We start from the raw sequence: 19,539 nt of genomic DNA on the forward strand, positions 1-19,539 counted from the left end.
ATTTTGTTTTGTTATTAACAGGAAATATCGAGCTTCACCATCAGTTGACGTCACAAAACTACCTTAGCAATTTTTTATATTTATTTATCATTTGTTAGTTAGTTTTTTATGTAAAATTAATTTAACCAGTGTGGTTTTAATGATTTTTGCTGCTTTTTTATTATTAGGGAAGTAGAGAGTGAACAGGACTAGGACTAAAATACACTTTTTTTTTTCTTTGTTCTTTTTTTTTGTAAATAGCAGAAGCATGTAAACATCTATTATCCTCACACTAAAGTGCAAATACGTTTTGAGTCTGGCAAACGGTGCTTCTGACGGTGTTCTAGAGTCAGGCGGCTCATACGGCTCATTCGGTCCTGCTGCACGAAGGGCCCCATCCTCGGAACCCAATGGGCCGTGTGGTTCTTTGTAATGGGCCAGAACATATGAGCTCCACATGTTTATTAGCTGAGGAAAAAAGGCTTGTTAACTCCATCCTGAATACATCCTTCACAGTCTTCTGAATCGCTGTTCATTATTTCCGTCTTCTAAATGGTTTTTTTTTGCTTCCTTTTAGCAGAATTAAAGCACCAATAAGTTGGGTTTGTTTTCTTTCTTACTGGCAGAGTTCATTCAAACTTCTGTTTTGTTCCTTATTAAAATGTCTCAGATCATAATGGGGGACTTTAAAGCGTAATGGCTCATGTTTTATTCAGTTGTAAAATGCGCTACAGGGAAGCTTAAAGCTCAAAGCGCTCCAGTTGAGAGGTGGACCTGTGAAGTTAGAGGTGGCTGGGACTTAAAGACTGAAAATACTGGCACTTAATGGATCGATCTGTGAAACTGGCACTTTTAAAGTGAAGTATGTAATTTCTGAGTCAGTAGCAGCACATAATGATAGTTTCCAAACAGGCTTTGCGAGCACTTCTGCCACCCTTTCCGCATCCTTCTTCCATTGTTCTGCAGAACTGGAAGTCCTGCTCCAAAAGCATTTTTGAATTCATTTTGAATTGTATTATCCACAAGTCAGTGTGTGTGCTGTATGGTAACAGTGAATCTTAGCTGCGAGGAAAGACTTGCTATAAAACAGTGAATATTTAACACCATTGCGTGAGTGTGTTCGCACATCCCCGGATTGGTTTCTTGCCCGTTGTTAAAGGAAACCACTATGGGATGATGTGTGTTTAAATGGATTCCCTCACTGCTCCAGTCAAGGCCGTTTTACCTCAGTTTTAAAGCATTACACTGAAACTGTCAAAATTAGGTTTTCAAGATATCTGATAATGGAGTATTTTTAGTCTCTACAACCCAGAATATTAGCCCTATGAACTAGAGAGTTAGATTTCTACTATGTTGTCAATAAAAATGTAATTCAGACTGGAACTTTCTCTCAAGTGGTGGGATAAAAACACCATCTAGCACTAATAATTTCACTCGTATCTCATATTTTATTTCTCTACCATCTGCCAGGAGACTCAAATCAAAGTTAATCAAATCAAATAAACGTTTGGGTTGGCATGAAAAGGAATGATTATGGTGAAGTTTATTTGACAGCGTTAACTTTGATTTTTTTTTTATTGCCTCCCAAATCTGAAATGTCAGAGTAGTACCTGTAAATGTTGAAATGCCCTTACATCCATCATACTGTATTAGCTCTGGTTATCACCATACGGCATTCCTAGCACAGGTGGTCTTAGGCTACCAGCAGCAGTGTGGAATTAGATTAAGGAATGGAAATCATACCAACAATAGTAGTAAAAAGAAGAAAAAAAGGTCTCTTCAGTCAGCAGGTTTATGTCTCAGATGAAAGAATTCATTGCTCATCCACTCACGGTACTAGAGCTCGTCAGATGAGAGGATTTTCAAATGATCTCTGAGATCCACAGATAGAATGGTTAATTAAATTAGTTCTGGTGATGTGCGAGGACTCACCAGAAGGCAGCACATACCTGTACCTGAAATAAACATAAAGCATTGATTTGAGTCTGGAAAATTCTGCAAACCTTCAAAACTCATCCATCCATCCATCGATCCATCCATCAGTCCTTCTTTCTATCCATCCATCCGTCCATTCGCCCATCCATCTGTCCTTCCTTCCATCCATCCATCCATCCATCCATCTGTCCATCTTCCATTCATCCTTCCATCCATCCATCCAGTTCTGTTGTTCTATGTATCATTCTAACATTCTGTCTATCATATCCATCCATCCATCCATCCATCCAGTTATATTGTTCTATGTATCATTCTAACATTCTGTCTATCACATTCATCCATCCATCCATCCATCCATCCATCCATCCATCCGTCCGTCCGTCCGTCCGTCCGTCCGTCCATCCAGTTCTATTGTTCTATGCATCGTTCTAACATTCTTTCTATCATATCCGTCCTTCAATCCATCCATCCATCCATCCATCCATCCAGTTCTGTTGTTCTATGTATCATTCTAACATTCTGTCTGCCATATCCATCCATCTGTCCATCCGTCCGTCCATCCATCCATCCATCCATCCATCCATCCAGTTATATTTTTCTATGTATCGTTCTAACATTCCATCCATCCATCCATCCATCCGTTGTATTTTCTCATCCCAGAAGTGCCAGTTAAATGTATTTTTGGTGGGATAAAGAAAGTACAACTTCTATTTAAATTTTATTCGAAAACTCTAAAAAAATCTAAAGAATTTCTTTTGTAATTTGGAATCAGCCCTATAAAATCCTAATAAAAATTTTCTCATAAGATTCCAACAGAAGTCAAAATCAGAACTTGAGATCATATTTGATTTGTAGAGGATTTGTATTTGTTGCCATTAGAATTGTGTGTTTTTCCCCCACCTGCAACAGATTATAATTGTTGTCATTGTGAGCTGGTAGGGTTTTCAGCTCGTGAGAATGTGCGGGTAGGCACCGGCCTCACAGTCTTATCTGCCATCTGAGTGGGTGTCTGTTCCAGAACATGCTTCATCACCTCTGGAGAAGTCATCAGACCTTTCCAGTTATACTTGAGGAAAACAGCCAGCATAGGTGAGGGAGAGAGAGCAGGGCTGTTGACTGATTTTCACTTTATCTATCTGCCAACCACATCAACCATCTCTTTCTCTCTTCCCGCCTTGGATAATATCAGAGGTCATTGCATGGCGTTGGTGAGGTTGTGTTTGTGTTGTCAGTTGAGCTGTGTGTGCAGGAGAAGATAAGAAGTTTGCTGTTTTTCTTCTGTGATTTCAACTCTTTTCCTCCTAAATACTTCTTCAAGCCACAGTAAAATGACCACCAGAAAAATCAAACTTTGCTTAAAATTGAGGATTACAGTGAAGGTATTCAAACACTATTTATAACTAACCAAGATGGTAACATAATACTCGCTGAGGTACTTTTTTTTCACCAAATATAATAAGTGTTCTCTTCCTCTAAAATGTAATTTCTGCAATTGCAGTATTCTGTACAGTGTGGTTTTTTTTGCCTAATGGGTTAGAGAGTCGGACTCCCAATCGAAGGGTTGTGAGTTCGAGTCTCGGGCCGGCAGGAATTGTGGGTGGGGGGACCTGTACAGTTCTCTCTCCACCTTCAATACCACGACTTAGGTGCCCTTGAGCAAGGCATCGAACCCCCAACTGCTCCCCGGGCGCCGCAGCATAAAATGGCTGCCCACTGCTCCGGGTGTGTGTTCACAGTGTGTGTGTGTGTTCACTGCTCTGTGTGTGTGCACTTCGGATGGGTTAAATGCAGAGCCATATTCTGAGTTGGGTTAAATGCAGAGCATGAATTCTGAGTATGGGTCACCATACTTGGCTGAATGTCACGTCACTTTTCACTTTACATTTGACCTGAGATAATACTACCGAATATTATAATCCAATCCAAATATTATGTTGTTTTGTGTATTTTGAAGTTAAATCTGTTGTGAGTGCCATTTTGTTTCTTTTACATTTGTAGTGTTTATTAATGTCCTTCTTTGAAAAGCTGAGTCTGAATATGTTAAAGAACCCCTTTTATATGCATTTGCCCATAATCCACGAGCAGCAGCTCCCAGCATGCATTTCACTGCTCCATGGGCATTAGGGTTCCTTCATGCCTGTAATTATTCTATAACTGCTGTTTCTCCAAGCTCCTGTGCATATAGGCATGAGTTGCCAATTATGCTCTCTGCCTGCGCTGGAGTAAATAGCCTCTGTGGACGGGCAGGTGTGACGCAGCAGGATTTATTACATGTATTACACGCGTATGCTGCCGTCATGAGTGAGTGAGAGTTTAAATATAGCCCGTAGGCTGGTTACCATATAGCTCAAGTTTGTTGATGGTGTTCACATCCCGTTTATCCTCTGAATGACTTGAATTTTTTTTTTCTTTCTTTCTTTTGCATTGATTTTGTTAAGGTTGCTGCTGGGTCAGCATCAACTCGCCTGGTGTCAGACAGAGCTAAAAAAAACAAACAAAAAAAACACAAACTGACACAAACTTTTGTTGTATAGCAGTTTGGGGGAAGTTTCTTGAAAACTAAATTAGCAGAAGTAAGGTAACTAAATTAGGTAATTTATGTAACTAAATTAAATTAAATTTTAACTAAATTAAAAGTTACTTAAAATAAAGCTAATTGGTTATCCTTTTTTTGTCAACTTTGCTAAATTATTGAAATAATAAATTTTATATAAATTATTTATCATGGTTTGTTGTTCTCACTTTAAATATGATTTCTATTAGTAGTAGCAGTAGTAGCAGTAGTAGTAGTAGGGCTGCAACTAATGATTATTTTAATAATCGATTAGTTGGCCGATTATTTTTCGATAGAACGATTAATCAGATAAAAAGCCCCCTTTGTAATTTTTTTTTTATTGACAAAAAACACACTATTCCACATTCTATCCAATGTCCTTCAAACAAACATGCCAAGTGAATGCTATGAAAACATACAGTGCTTTATTAATTATTTTATTACATAATAAAGAGAAATTTTTTTTTAGGAATCTGTCAAAAAAAAAAAAAAACTAAAAATGTTATTGTCATTTATTGGACAAATAAATAGTATTCATTCACATAATAACAAAAATGGCATCCTATGCCTTTCATAACAGCTTGCATTCTTGCTGGCATTGTTATATTTTTTGACTGTAATTTGGCAGCTGGAAAAAAAAACACTATAAAGTGCTTGACTACTTTTTTCTGCCTTGCTTTCATAGACAACAGCAATAATCATATTATAGCATTAGAAATAGCCTACTACTGTTACTAAAGAGCTTATTTAAGCTATATTCAGACTATTACACGCTGTTATCAGTTCCTACTCTCATAAAATGCGTGCACTACATGTTGACTTTTAAAATTAAATTTAACGTTCAACAACAGATATTTCAGCACAGTAAATGTTCTGCTCTGAATATTAATTGTCTGCCTCTGTCTGTGTTCCATCTGTCTGACACGCGTGCAGTGCTCATTCAGATTATTTTCATTCTTGATAATAATCGATTTTATCGATTAGTTGTTGCAGCCCTAATATATATATATATATATATATATATATACACCTTCTATAGCTACTGTTCACATCTCAAAAGAGCAGCATTTGCTTTTACCCTAGACCGCTTTTGAGAGCAGTACAAACTGGTGAGTGAATCAGATGCATATGATTTGTATATGGTTTAATGCAACACAATCTTGTTCTGACATGGCTTTGGGCGTCTCAGACTCTGACTACTTCAAGTTTACTTGCCTTCAGGGTAAGTTCCGCCTCAGGGATGGCCTTGTGTAGCGTATGTAACTGTATGTACTTGTACATCTGTTGAGGCCTGCGAGCAGAGCATATGTGTTTCCATGGGGAACGCTGTGTGTTGAAACACTGCGTGTTGATTGGTCCCTCAGAGCTCTCATTAAAAGATAAACTGTTAATGAAATGTCGGATTCTCTCGGCTTCCCCATCGTGGCACGGACCAATGAGAGCGCAGCAGGCAGCGACCTCATGTCTCCATGCACACGCTTCAATGAGAGGCCAATTAAAGCTTCTCTATCTCACATTCCCTCACTTCCTACTTCTCTTGATCATTCTTTCCTTTTGTTTCTTTCTCTCTGGGTCTCGCAGCGACCTCATGTCTTGTTTGTCAATTTGTTTTATGTTTGTTATCTATCTATTTGTTTATGTTTGTTTTTTTTTTTTTTTTCTGTCTATCTATCTATCTATCTATCTATCTATCTGTCTATCTGTCTGTCTGTCTGTCTATATAATAACAGAATATCCTCCGCAAATACTAATTACTGAATTAAATCAATCAGCATATCTTGTAAATATTCAATTAAATTTTAAATTGATTGACATGATGGTTTTAATACATACGTTCATGCAGCTAGATGTTTTATGCATTATTTAACATTTCAGAAGTGTTGCTTCGATCTCAAAGGAACAAAAATTAGCATGATGGGAGATGGAATTAAAAAAATGAACGGTTGCTATTGGTCTGTTCCTTTAACGCATGCATCATAATGTCAGATTTGATTGTACAGGTGGAACGAATACAAATCACTTCGGAGTGCTAATGGCAGTTGAACGTTCATTAGCATGTCGAGGGGATTTCAGAATGCCACGGAATATTCCATGAGCATCTAATGTTCCAGTAAAGCTAGCTTTGAGGTTGGCTTTGTGCTATCAGGAATACAGGAGACCGAACTCCCCGTTCCGTTCACGCCGTCCAGTCATAAACACAAGCTTCCGCTGGTTCTCCAGAGAATGATGATTGAACATATTTCATGTAATTAAACTGGGATGTGGGGAAAATGTGAGATTGAAAACATTACTCACTGCACACATGTGTGCTCGGAGGCTCTCGGAAATGTGAGTGTGATTTGGGTGCGCTCTGAGACACCAGCTCTGTTCCAGCTTCTGAAGATGTGATTTTAGTAAATGTTCAGCGTGTAAAATTCTTTATTTTAATGGCTGTAATCAACATTACAGTGTGCCATATCCGCAGAGAGAAAGCACATATCCAGAAGTTACTGCTGTCTCCGCATTCACTTAATATACAGCTAAATAAGAATTATGAGCAATTTGATGAATAAATCTGTTCAATCCCATTACATGCTTTTCTCACATTCTGTTTAATGAACGAGAATATGTCATTTACTGTCCATTGTGTTTCCGCACTAATTTGAATGTGCCAAAGAAGAACAAAAGAAGAAGGAATAAAATGAGAGATATACTTTAACAGACAAAGATGGCAGGCAGGGGTCAACAGATGCCTTTTATTTTTATTTATTTATTTATTTATTTTTTACTTTACCTGGTTGGAATTTAGTTGGCCCTGAGGCGAAAAAAAAAGAAGAAAATTATAAAGCAGGTGTGAATTTTATTTTATTTTATTTTATTTTATTTTATTTTATTTTATTTTATTTTATTTTATTTTATTTTATTTTATTTTATTTTATTTTATAGCACATTTGTTTGAGAACAATTCCATAGTCAACTACTTTGTAATGCTTTACATACTTCGATACATGAAGATTAAAAATATACTGTATTTATATTTTACATTTGAATTAAGAGTCTAAATTAAGTCTAATTAAATATATATTGGAAATAGTTTAAAGTGTAAATAGAGATAGTTATTGGACTGAATAAACATGAATAAACAGTGATCATATTTAATAAATTAGGCCTAATATTAACCTTGATTACTGAATGCTGCAAAAGTCTTGATTGAACATTACTGTAAAGTGACTTTTAGCTTATATTGAACATAGAACTTTGGCCATTTGGCCATCATGTGAGAATTTCATTTTGCTTTGTCTCACTGTTTTTGAAAACCAGAATGTATCCTGTGTGTGCAAGAATATTGTATACTGTATCTTTTTTGCATCCCTTCTTTTAGAAAGTTATATGAAATCAATTGAAATCATACTAGAGTGACAAAGAGCTTTTCAATGTTGTGTGCAATATGCATAATATTGTTAGTTTACAGATTGAGACAAGTTGACTATGAATATCTAAATAGGATGAGATTTGGTGACCTTTAACGATATAAACACTGTCAGTATGTTTACACCTTAAAAGGGCACATCGAGGGCACTCTTAGCACCCTTTTCAACAATAAAATGGCAAATAGGACACCCTGTGGTCATATATGGACTCATTAGAAAAGGAAACAAACTTGTAAGACATGATGAGGAAAAAAAACCTAAAAGGAATAACTAAAAGGATGGAAAGAACAGGTGGGGCGAATAGACACATACAGTGATTGTGGTGTAGAAGATGAAGGAGGGATTATGGCTGAACTAAAGATGGCCATTTTGCTCAGCGCTATGTTAATGCATGCAAATGATCTATGACTGTAAAGAACGAGAGATAGAGAGAGTGGAAGGAAGCGTCTCGGAGGACAGGCCGCTGAGAGGGTAATTTGGCATTCTGCACCTGTTTGGTGAGCTGTGATTGGCCGTTGGGAATACTCAGGAGGATGTGTTTCCCTGTAGCTGATCAGCTTCCTGTGTTTAGGAGCCATGTTTGACAAGGTTGAAGTTTGTCCCGCTCTGGAAGCCTGTCTCACAGAAACAAGTTCATCTGACTTTAGCCCAGGGATGTGAAGAGTCGGAAGGGAGCGTGTTCAGTGAACAGATTTCAGGGAGCTTAATGGAATTTCATGGAATCCAATTTGCTCTTTTAAAGGACTTCATACTTAGGAGTTAGTGTTCAGTGTGTGAATCAAGTTCATATTATTCTTACACAGCAGGACTTTTCTTTTCTGGACCTCATTAGGGTTGAAAAATATATTGGTACTGTATCATTATAGACCTATAGGCCTATATATTCTACTGTTCAAAGTCGATTTTAGTAGTCTCTTAAGATCATCAAGGCTGCATTTAAAATTGTACTAAAAATACAGTACAATATAGAGTAAAATCTCTATTTTTTTTTTAAAATATTATTACTGTTTACAATAGCTGTTTTCTATTGTAATATATTTTTAAAATGTAATTTATTCCTGTGATGCAAAGCTAAATTTTCAAAACCAGTACTCCAGTCTTCAGTGATCCTTCAATGATCCTTCAGAAATCATTCTAATATACTGATTTGCTATTCAAGAAACATTTCTTATTATCAAGTTGAAAACAGTTGTGCTGTTTTATTTATTTTTTTATTTTGTATTTTTTATGGGAATGTGGCACATTTGCCCAGGATTTATTAAAAAACAATGTAAGGAAAAAAAAAAAACATATTAAAAATGTAAGCCCATTTAAACATCTTTTGATCAAATTTTTTCATCCTTGAATGAAAGTATTCATTTCTAAAATCTAATAAAAGTCTTATGATCCCAAACATTTGAACATTAGTATATATACCAAACTATTTTATACTATTTTATAGTATTGTAGTATTTTATACCATTTTATTGTGCATAATTTTTTCGGTTTTTACTTTGTCATCGGTTGCTGTCTTTGTCGTCCTTTAACGCTCTTTAGAAGTCGAACTTTAAAAACATGAATAATTTAATAACACTGTTCAATGGTCTCTAAATGAACATTCATTTTTCATACCGTACATTTTAATGTTGTGGTGCCTTAATTCACTTGTAGCTTTCAAAGTGATTAATTTTAGTTTTTAGTGTTTTATTTTTTTATTTATTTAGACAAAATATATTAAATCTCAGCGAACCTCTAGTCCTTGAATATGTTTGTTGTATATGTTCAGCCTAAACCTGACTCCACAAAATTGTGTTTTGAAAACAACTAATGTGTGTCTAATGTGCATCAGAAAATCCATGACTGTCTGTCTGAGAGTAAGACTAGAGTCATATTTATCTGTTACAAACCCTGATAATTGGAACAATAACTTCTTACTAAACTGCAATTAACAAATGCCGTTTAGAAGAAATTAGAGGAAACAAAATGGCTTTGATCCTCTCAAAGATCCAAATTTTTGGTCATATTGACCTGTGTCTGTTTCGCTCCTTCTGCTCTTTTACAAGAATTCTGATAATAAGCTGTTGCTCCATTGTTCATTGTTCTTGAGTTTTTTTTTTGTTTTTTTTTAACATTGAAATCGATCAGTTGTAGCATGTCTCATCTCTCACACTCCTCTTTTCCCTCTCTTTCACACTTACTGATTTCCCCGGTTCTTCGACGTGTGACTCTAACAGCCACCGCTAAGGGTTTCCTCTCATATGTCACACACACAGACGCTCAGATGTGGCTCAGGATTCATTTTCACCCCGTCAGAGGGAGGGACAGGTGTTGAAGTATCTGATAAGTGTGTGTGGTTTGGTCGTGGCTGATGTGAGACCTGTTTCACCCCATCTGGCTGTTCCCTAACTAGAGACTGAACCATGTTCACTTTAATATATCTATAAATGAAAGAACAATGATGATGAAAACCAGCCTGACATAAAGTAATTCTGTAGATCAGAATTATTTTCCTAACAAGAGTGAATGTCAGAAATTGTCAAAATATCTTCCCTCTCTTCATTGTAGTGTTGGACTGATCTGTTTGATTCATATTAGGGAATCGGTTTGTTTAGATGGTTGATGTTAATGAACTGGTTTGAGTATCTGTGTGTATTTTATGTCTTTTTGTAACAAAATATTTAGGCTGTGATAAATGGTGCAGTCCATCAGTCGAAGACTTTTTTTTTTTGTATTATTGTAAATTTATTCTTTCGGCTGCTTTCATCCTAATCAAAATTCAGCACAAGAAAACTCTTTATTGTTTTTGAGGCAGAGAAAAATACAGCGTTGATTTAACTTTTAATTATATACTTGCAATTAGCCACAGCTTTACCAGTTTTTTTTTTTATATATATTTATTTTTTTTACCCCCAACCAGCTGTGTCCATAAAAAAATTATGGGAATATTAATCAATTTCTCAATATATTTATTCATTCATTCATCTTATATACTATGGAGGGCCAAATTACTCAAAATTAAATAATTAAATAAATGATGAAATATATAAATAAATTGTTAAATACATAATTACATGACTAAATATATAACTAAATGCATAAATAACTGCAAAAATAAATATTAATTAATAATTAATTCATTCATTTACTTACGCATTTATGTGTTTATTTATATATGTATTTAAATAATTAATTTTTCATTTTATTTTTAGGGTTACGTGCTGTCAACCATAACCCTGCAAATTAAATGTGGACGAAAAAAAATGATTTATTCATTTATTCAAATTTGTATTTAATGATTTAATTATGCATTTAATGATTTATTTATACTTCAACATTCATTTAATGATTACATTTTGATTTCTCCATAATATATGTAAATATCTTATATATGCATGTGTACGTATATATGTATGTGTTTTGCCACCTTAGGCTTTAGTGTATTTTATATACTTGATAATTCAATAAATTATATATAATTATATAACATTATATATTATATAATTATATATAATACATATTTTTTTCTAGCTTATAAATTGTATGATCACACAGATATATTTTAAATAACTTTTCCACCTTAAAAGCTTTATTGTAGTTTACCTATGTTTTTGTTTAGTTCTTGTAGTATTTATTTTTTAGAAGAGGAGCTTGACTGTCGTTGAACTACTTTAAATTTTAAGTAGCTTGTAGCATGGCGCACTACAGTTGTAAAGTAGATTCTAGCACTGTACAAGCGCTGTGAAACTCCCAGGACAGATTGTTTATGTGTAACCCAGAAACTCTGTGTACTTGTGCAAGGTTTTGGTCAATATCATTCCACGCTGCTCTGGACCTGTTTGTGTGGATGTTGCACCTGTGTGTGTGTTCAGGTGAGCAATTTCATGGTGAGAGCGACAGTATTGATCAGAGAGCAGAGGCCTGCTCAATGTTTAATGTGCTCTTTCTGTACTGGCACTATCCTGCATTAAATATTAAAGTCTTATCCCTGAACGCCTAGTGTAAATAGGACAGGCCGAAAGAGACAGCTTGAGCGCTCTGGGGTCGTGGGTCACTGACCTCACCTGCCAGTGGGTGAATGATGCAGCTGTGTCCGTGGTGAAGGTCATAGCTCTGCTGTCACTGAAGCCTTGGAGCTCTGACCCGCTGAGATGAATCAGCTTATTTACTCAGCTTTATTTAAGAGCCGTGACATCACTCAGGCTCTCAGGACCAAACTTCTGATTAAAACAGACTCTCATCTTATTGCACTGCAGCTCTGCAGGTTTTGGGAGTGGAGTTCTGCTTGGATTTAATAAAGCCATTGAGCTGGTGCTCTAGGAAAGGTGGGTTTTTCTACAGTACATTCACAGATAACAGAGATATATGTACTGTAATCGTGTCTTAGGGATGAAATGAAGATAAACTGCTAAATAAAGCTCTTTTAAAGGGATAGTTCACCAAAAATAAATAAATAAAATAAAATATTCTGTCATCATTTACCAACCTGTGGCTGTATGGCGTTTTTTTCTGTCTTAGAACACAAAAAGTATATTTTGTAAATGTTTGCAGACTTTGCACTGTCTGTTTAACCATAAACTGGTGCTTTGTTATTATTATTATTATTTGTTTATTTAATTTTTTTTTTCTAGTTACATAATTGTATGATAACAAAATATTTACAAAGATTTTGCTCATTTAAATGCTTTAATGTTTTTTTTGTTTCTAATAGTGCTTATGTTATTATTATTATTATTATATACATATACAGTATATATATATATATATATAATATATATATATATATATATATATATATGTGTGGTGTGTGTGTGCAGCAGAGAGAGCGAAAAAATTTAAAAAAACTTATGTAATCTAATACTCACTTAAAGTTAAAATGTAAAAAGACAAAAATATTAATAGCACTGTTAAATGTAATCTTTAGCAAGTCTCAGAATAGATTTTCACAAAATGTTTATTCTTATCAAAAGATTGTGTACACCGTAGTGTATGCATTTACTTAATAGAATTTATATACATTCTGCTTTTAGTGTTTGGTTTATTTCTTTATCAGTTTTCATCTATACCATGAAAGTAATAATTTTATTATTATTTTTATTATATTGGCCAGAAATGTAATACTGTGCATCCTGATTTAATGTCACTGTTGGGGTTTGCATCGTAACCGATTGTGATACGCCAGGTTTCAGCTGGACACGATGGGTGCAGGGAAGTGGAAAGAAAAATCGTTCTTTAAACACAAAGAGAACAGAAAACAGCAAGCAACCTTGTGTGTAATGACAGAGGTAAAGAGGGTCACCGTGTGTAAATGAGATTGGCTTTACTATTATGCATGAAATATTTGATCTACTCAGTGTGCTCGCACCTTCCTACTCTCTGCTTTCTCTGGCGGGCTTCTTTTTTTTATCTCTTTGTTGGCGTTTTGCATCCTAACAAGATTCCATGATCCCTTTGTGCCATTATGCTAATTTATTATAGGCCACGTGTTGCATATTAATGAGCTGGAAGCTGAAATGACCTCAAAAAGCATTAAGCTCTGAACCAGTGGCCCGTTCCCCTCACACACGCCAAAAGAGAGTGATTTCTCAGGAGGAGGATGTATCTACTGAGGGAAGTAATGTACAGAGGTCTGTCTCCTCTGAGACACCAGCTGCTGGAGGAACCGCACGGCCTGTGCTATTTAGAGCAATTGAATTATGCTGTGTGTGTTTAATAGCAGAGCTGAACCACAGTGTGTGTGCTGTATTGTGTTTGTGTGTGCATTTTTTCAGTCTAGGCATTTAATATCTCCAATAATCACCCCATGCCCTGCCCACAGCTGTAAAGAGTGTCTCTGATTGGCTCCTAACTCTCCGCTTTCCCAGTTATGTCATAATCAATTGATGAATGATTGATTTTCTGCTTATTATCTCCAACATCTTCAACAGGCTTCATCAATCATCACCGATCAATAACAATAGAATCACTCGTGTTAATGTAATCTTGTTCTCACAAGTCTCGATTTTGCTGTTAAAATTTAAATTTTAAACTTTTTAAGTATCTTGTGACTACATGCTATTTGATTTTATGTTCATTTAAATATTTAAGTAGCTTGTGATGCTTATTTATTACTTTATTTATTATTTTATTATTATTATTATTTTAAATTAACTTTATTTTTCAAGTAGTTTGAGCTTGGCATGATATTTTAATTGAATTTAATTTAAATATTTATTGGATGAATTTTGAACCTTGTGATGAAGTATTTTATATTTTATGTTATATTTATATTATTTATTTATTTTTAATTCCTTTTAAGTCTGTTGTGGCTTTGCATGCTATTTTAATTTAATATTATTGAAATATTTAAGTAGCTTTTTGTTTTGTTTTATTTATTATTATTATTATTATTATTATTTCTTTTTTTTTCATGAAAATGAGCTCCCCTATGCAAGTTTGAATTATAGGGCTATCTGTTTGACTGAACAATGTTTGTCATAAAAATGATGCTATTAATATATTTAAATGCCAGATTTAAAATTGTAATAATACTTCAAAATAATACTGTATTAAAGATACTTTTTTTTAATTAATAAAAATAAAACGGACTCCAAATTTTGAACAGTATTTTTTTGTACTGAATAAAATATTAATCTCGACTCTTGACTCATCACTGAGCTTGCAGTGCACTGTGGGGTCTGTTTTAACATTACACTTGTACCTTAAAATATAGTATTGTTTTCTTGTCTACCACTTGGAACCATTTAATATGAGTCTAAAAACCTAAGTATGCAGCTCAGGACTTCGAAGTTTTGCCTGCATACAGAGAACAAACATGGTTAGATAGAGAAACGCTGATTTGAATTGGATTTGTTGTGTTTGAGGAAGTTAACTGGGCATTACTGCCTGCCACTGACTTGGATAAAAAACTTTATGAGCCGTATTGATGCTTTCCTGAAATGTTCGACAATACTCTTTACCATTCATATGAGTGAGTCTGTGTTTTCTCGATCAGCCGGCGGTGAATTATTGACGGCCGGGGAGGAGAGTGTCACGTTATCGTAGAATTATACATCATGTTATGAATCCATCAGCGGGAGGCTTGAGTGCTTGTCATCTCCTTCTCCTCATCTATCTGAAAGAGAGCGAAGCTTTCTTACTTCATCTTCTCTTTCTTCCTCTTGAAATATAGAGAAACGTCAAATGAGAAGAGTGTATGATTAACTCCGAGAGATGCAGAGAGGGAGAGGAGAGTGGAAATGACAGTTGGCTTCTGGTGCATAGCGTCGGATTGTTTTGTGGAAAGAGTGGATATTCATCATCTTTTCTCTCTCCTGTGACATCAGTCGTTACTTACAAAGCCGGACGCACAGGGATGCAATTAAGTCAGTGCGTGTGTGTATATGTGTGTATGTGTGTGTGACAGACCCAGAGGGTAGGGTAGAAGGAGATTGGCTATTGGTTGGATGTAGATTTGTTTACACTGATGTGGTTTGACTTCAGAAACTTGTTGTGGTTCTTTAAAAACATCATAGTGCAGGAAGCCCTCACAGCACAGCAGAACTGAAGAGAGCGTCATCGTACTGACATGTGCAGTTTACTTTTCAGAGCCGTTACTCAAGCATGCAAAAAGGAGTATAAAACAATATTGCAGACTGAATACAAATTGGTAACTCAATGAAAAAAGTGATAAAGTGATTAAAAAAAGTGTTTGGATGATTTTAAATAAAGATGTTCTTTCATATGAACTAATGTGTAGTGTACCTCTTGGGAAGAAAATTTGATGCTAATATTTGTAATATCTATCTAACCTTAAATGATCATATTTTAGAATATTTATTTATTTATGGAATAGTTCATTATTTAAAAGGAAGGAAAAAGCTTTGACGTTGAGCTTTTAGCTATTATGGCAAGGAGAAATTGGAAGCAAGAAGAAAGACCAAAAATCTTAATGAAATGAAAAAACTATTAAAAAAAAATGTATTTATATACTTATTTAGTTGAATAAATAAATACTGTAAATACATAGATACAGTACATACATGCACTTTTTCACTGACATTTTGTGTGGATCCCTGAATGTTCTATGATGTTACATTTCATCTCCATGAAAAAAAAAATAAAAATAAATAGACAAATTTACTAAAGAATAATGTTTATTTATTTATTTATTTATTTATTTATTTATTTATTTATTTATTTATGTAATGCTATTGAAAAAAATCTATAAAAACTGACATCAGCGAATCTTTTTTTTTGTTGTTTGTTTTTTTGTTTTTACGCACATACTGTAGGCATGGGCGACACAAATGCCACCTGTTTTGTTGAATTTTGTGTTTTGATGGTTTGTTGTTATCTTTGATGGTCATTGATGTTAAAGTCAGGTATCAATCCAGGTTCTCTATCGCTTTCAACCATCTTATCACTGTTTGGTGGAGTGTGTGTATGTGGATTATTCTCCCGGCTGGTCAAAGATATCTCCCTTGATAAGGTCAGACAAGAGCTGAACACTTTAAGGACACAGACGGCTCTATCCTCTATCCATCTTCAGAAACACAGGGCCACTGTGGTGCAAAAGTGGTACTGCAGAGAGTTTGAATTCTAGAGCAATGCTTTTCATTCCTGCTCTCTATTATGCATTCCTCGCTTATCTGAAAAACCCAGCTTAGTTTTTCTCTGTTAAGATACCACAGTTCTAAATGAATACCTGCAACATATATTTTCATGATTCCTCATAAAACTTTGTTTTGTTGTGCTTTTCAGAAACATTAATGGACACCCGGACCGCCACAGCAGAGCTCGGTTGGACGGCGTACCCTTCATCAGGGGTGAGCTTGTGTGTGTGTGTGTTTGCATCAGTACATGACCTGCAGAACTGCTCACACTGTGTTAAAACACTTACAGTGTGTCTTTGATTTCTAGTAAAGCACTTTAAACTGAAACCTCCTTCTATTCACCCTTTAGCAACAGCTTACTAGAGAAAGAGAGAATAAATGCTTTCAGATTAGCTCTAAAATACGCCGTAAAATATGTTTGTACTACAAGTGCCGTGTCTGAATGCTGAAATTAAGAGATCAACGTCACACACAAGCACACACTTCATCTCCCTACCAAAAGGCACAAAGTGAAACCTTCGTCGCAATTGGAATGTGCATTTCACTCTGCAGTTCACATTTAGAAGGACTTAATGGCATAATGGGTCTACTTAAAGGGGAAAAAAAGGCACCTCTAAATTGGTCTAAATGTGGTCCGTAGGAGAGCGGGCTACTGTAATGACAGCCGCAGCACTGCTCAACCTGCAGAGAAATATAAAGCTGTCATTGAACTCTCAATAAGGGCACAAGATTGTGTGCTGTCGCAGTGTTTTCCATTTCTCATTGAGCTTCTGTGGAAAGTCATACATGAGTGCTTGTTCATTCTGTTGCTGTTGTGAAATAGAAACGTCTGTTAGCCCGATAACACAGCGACTTGGCGATTTTATCAGTGTGAGCAAGTTTTTTTTTTTCTAATCAGTATAACCTGTGTTGCCCCACCCACACTGAAATCTCGTTGGACTAAAATCATTTCAGTTCATGTTTCTATGCAACATAAAAATACATTCTGATGATCTGTGTGTCACACTACTGTTCCGGAAGAAACACAGAGTCGAGAATAATCGAGAGAGTCTTTTAATCCAACACAGGGGTAAATCCAACATGGAACACAGGTGGAAGACACACGTACTGACTTGTAGACCCGACAAAACTGAACCGAAAGGACAAGGCTTATAAAGACAGGATAACGAGGAGCAGACAGGTGCATGGAATTACTTAGTTAATGGGGACATGGAACACATGGGAAAGAAACCAGACACACCTGGAATTAAATTAACTTACCACGGGAGACAGAAACTGGGTCACGGGGCAAAAACACACATAAGTCCAGCAGGACCCAGGCCACAGCCATAACAGCCCAAGGTGGAGCCGACGGTGGGAGGAGCCATGGAGGAGGAATGGCCGCCGACTCTAGGCGGCCAACCCATGGCCGCGGAGCAGGTGGAGGAGGAGCCCGAGGTGGAGATGGATAGCCAAAGAGCCAGGGTGACGGGGAGGATCTGGAGGTCCTAGGTGGAACTGATGGCACCGGCAACCGACGCAGAGATGTGGATGCAGGAGGCCGCGGTGGAGCCAGAGCGACAGAGGACTGAGGTGGAGCCGAGGGGATGAAGGAGCCTGACGGAGCCAGAGGGACAGAGGGATGAGGCAAAGCCAGAGGAGTGGAGTCCCGAGGCACAGGATCGTCGACTCCAGACCAAGGCGTAGCCGGAGGGACGAGGGAGCCAGGCAGAGCTTATGGACTGCCGGGCCATGGCAGAGAGGAGGGAGCTAGGAGCCATGGTGGAGCCGATGGGTCAACGGGCAGAGGCGGAGTCCAGGCCTCGGAGGCTGGAGGCGAGGGAGACTCCGACCATGGCGACGCTGGAGGATGGCAGTCCCACGGAGCTCGCACCGCAATGTTGGTGGGCTGAGGGTGAGCAGAGGGGCTGCCAGACGACAGCGGTGGAGGAGGCAGGAGCGAGTGGGAGGGCGTGCATTTGAGGAGCTGGCACTGGAGGACACATTCTAGGAACAGGCACTGGAGCGAGCTCTGGGGCTGGAGCCGACACTGGAGCGAGGAGGAGCCCGTCTGGGGCTTAACTCTGGAACAGGAGCCCGTCCGGGGCTTAACTCGGGAACAGGCACTGGAGAATTGGAAACCCCCTTAGGGCTGGACGAGGAAACCAAGGACGAAGGAGGACTGGATGGGACCAGTGGAGACATCAGAGAGAGGAGAGGGGGCAGTTCATCCTCCAGTTCACATTCCCAGATACTCCTCATTTTGGCACTTTTGGCACTCCATAGTCCGCTCACCCTCAGCCGCGATTGAAGGGGACAGAGCTCCTCTCCGCCATCACACCGTCCGCGGCTCTCTCCCTTGCAGTGGGCACTGTAGCCGGCTCTCCCACCTGGTCTGACAGGTTGGGCTCTGGCTCTCCGTCATTGGTGGGCTCGGGCATGCGCTCCGCACATCGGGGAGATAGTGGGCTGGGCTCTGGGTCCGGAGTGGACCTGGCGAGATCCTCCATAGGGCAGACGGTGAGATGTAACCCATCTCTCGCCAGGGTCCACTCCACAAAGGCAGCGAATTCGTCCCGAGGACCATCTTCGGACGACAACGCTCTGCACTCGGAGTTCAGGCTGACGTTATGGAACACACAGAGCACGTCGTCCGGGTAGCTGGTGATGTTAGCTAGCAGTAGGAACTGTCTCCTATGGTTCTCGAGAGAACGTCCCTCCTGCTCCAGCAGGAGGAGGAGGAATTCGGGGCGAAGGAGTGGAACCATGGACACAACACTACGGAAAAAAAAGGACTGAGGAAAACAAACGGAGGGTAGACACGCAATTTAAACTTTTTGGGTCGGGTCTTCTGTCACGCTACTGTGCCAGAAAAACAAACGTCTTTATTACACTGTGCCGTCTTTATTAATCCAACACAGCGGTAAATCCAACATGGAACACAGGCGGAAGACACACATACTGACTTGTAGACCTGACAAAACTGAACTGAAAGGACAAGGCTTATACAGACAGGATAATGAGGATCAGACAGGTGCATGGAATTTCTAAATGAATGGGGACATGGAACACATGGGAAAGAAACTAGACAGACCTGGAATTAAATTAACAA

The 19,539-nt window shown here is 37.5% G+C and overlaps 1 protein-coding gene across 1 annotated transcript in view; it reads left to right on the forward strand.

Moving 5' to 3' along the window:
• The window catches only part of LOC109086539 (ephrin type-B receptor 1), a 198,539-nt gene that overhangs the window by 57,207 nt on the left and 121,793 nt on the right, over positions 1–19,539 (forward strand). The window contains exon 2 of the mRNA XM_042718917.1: positions 16,597–16,661. Coding sequence (XP_042574851.1) covers positions 16,597–16,661 — 65 coding nt within the window. The remainder of the gene's footprint in view (positions 1–16,596; positions 16,662–19,539) is intronic.

Source organism: Cyprinus carpio, chromosome B2 (genome assembly GCF_018340385.1).
Source record: "Cyprinus carpio isolate SPL01 chromosome B2, ASM1834038v1, whole genome shotgun sequence".
Lineage (NCBI taxonomy): Eukaryota > Metazoa > Chordata > Actinopteri > Cypriniformes > Cyprinidae > Cyprinus > Cyprinus carpio.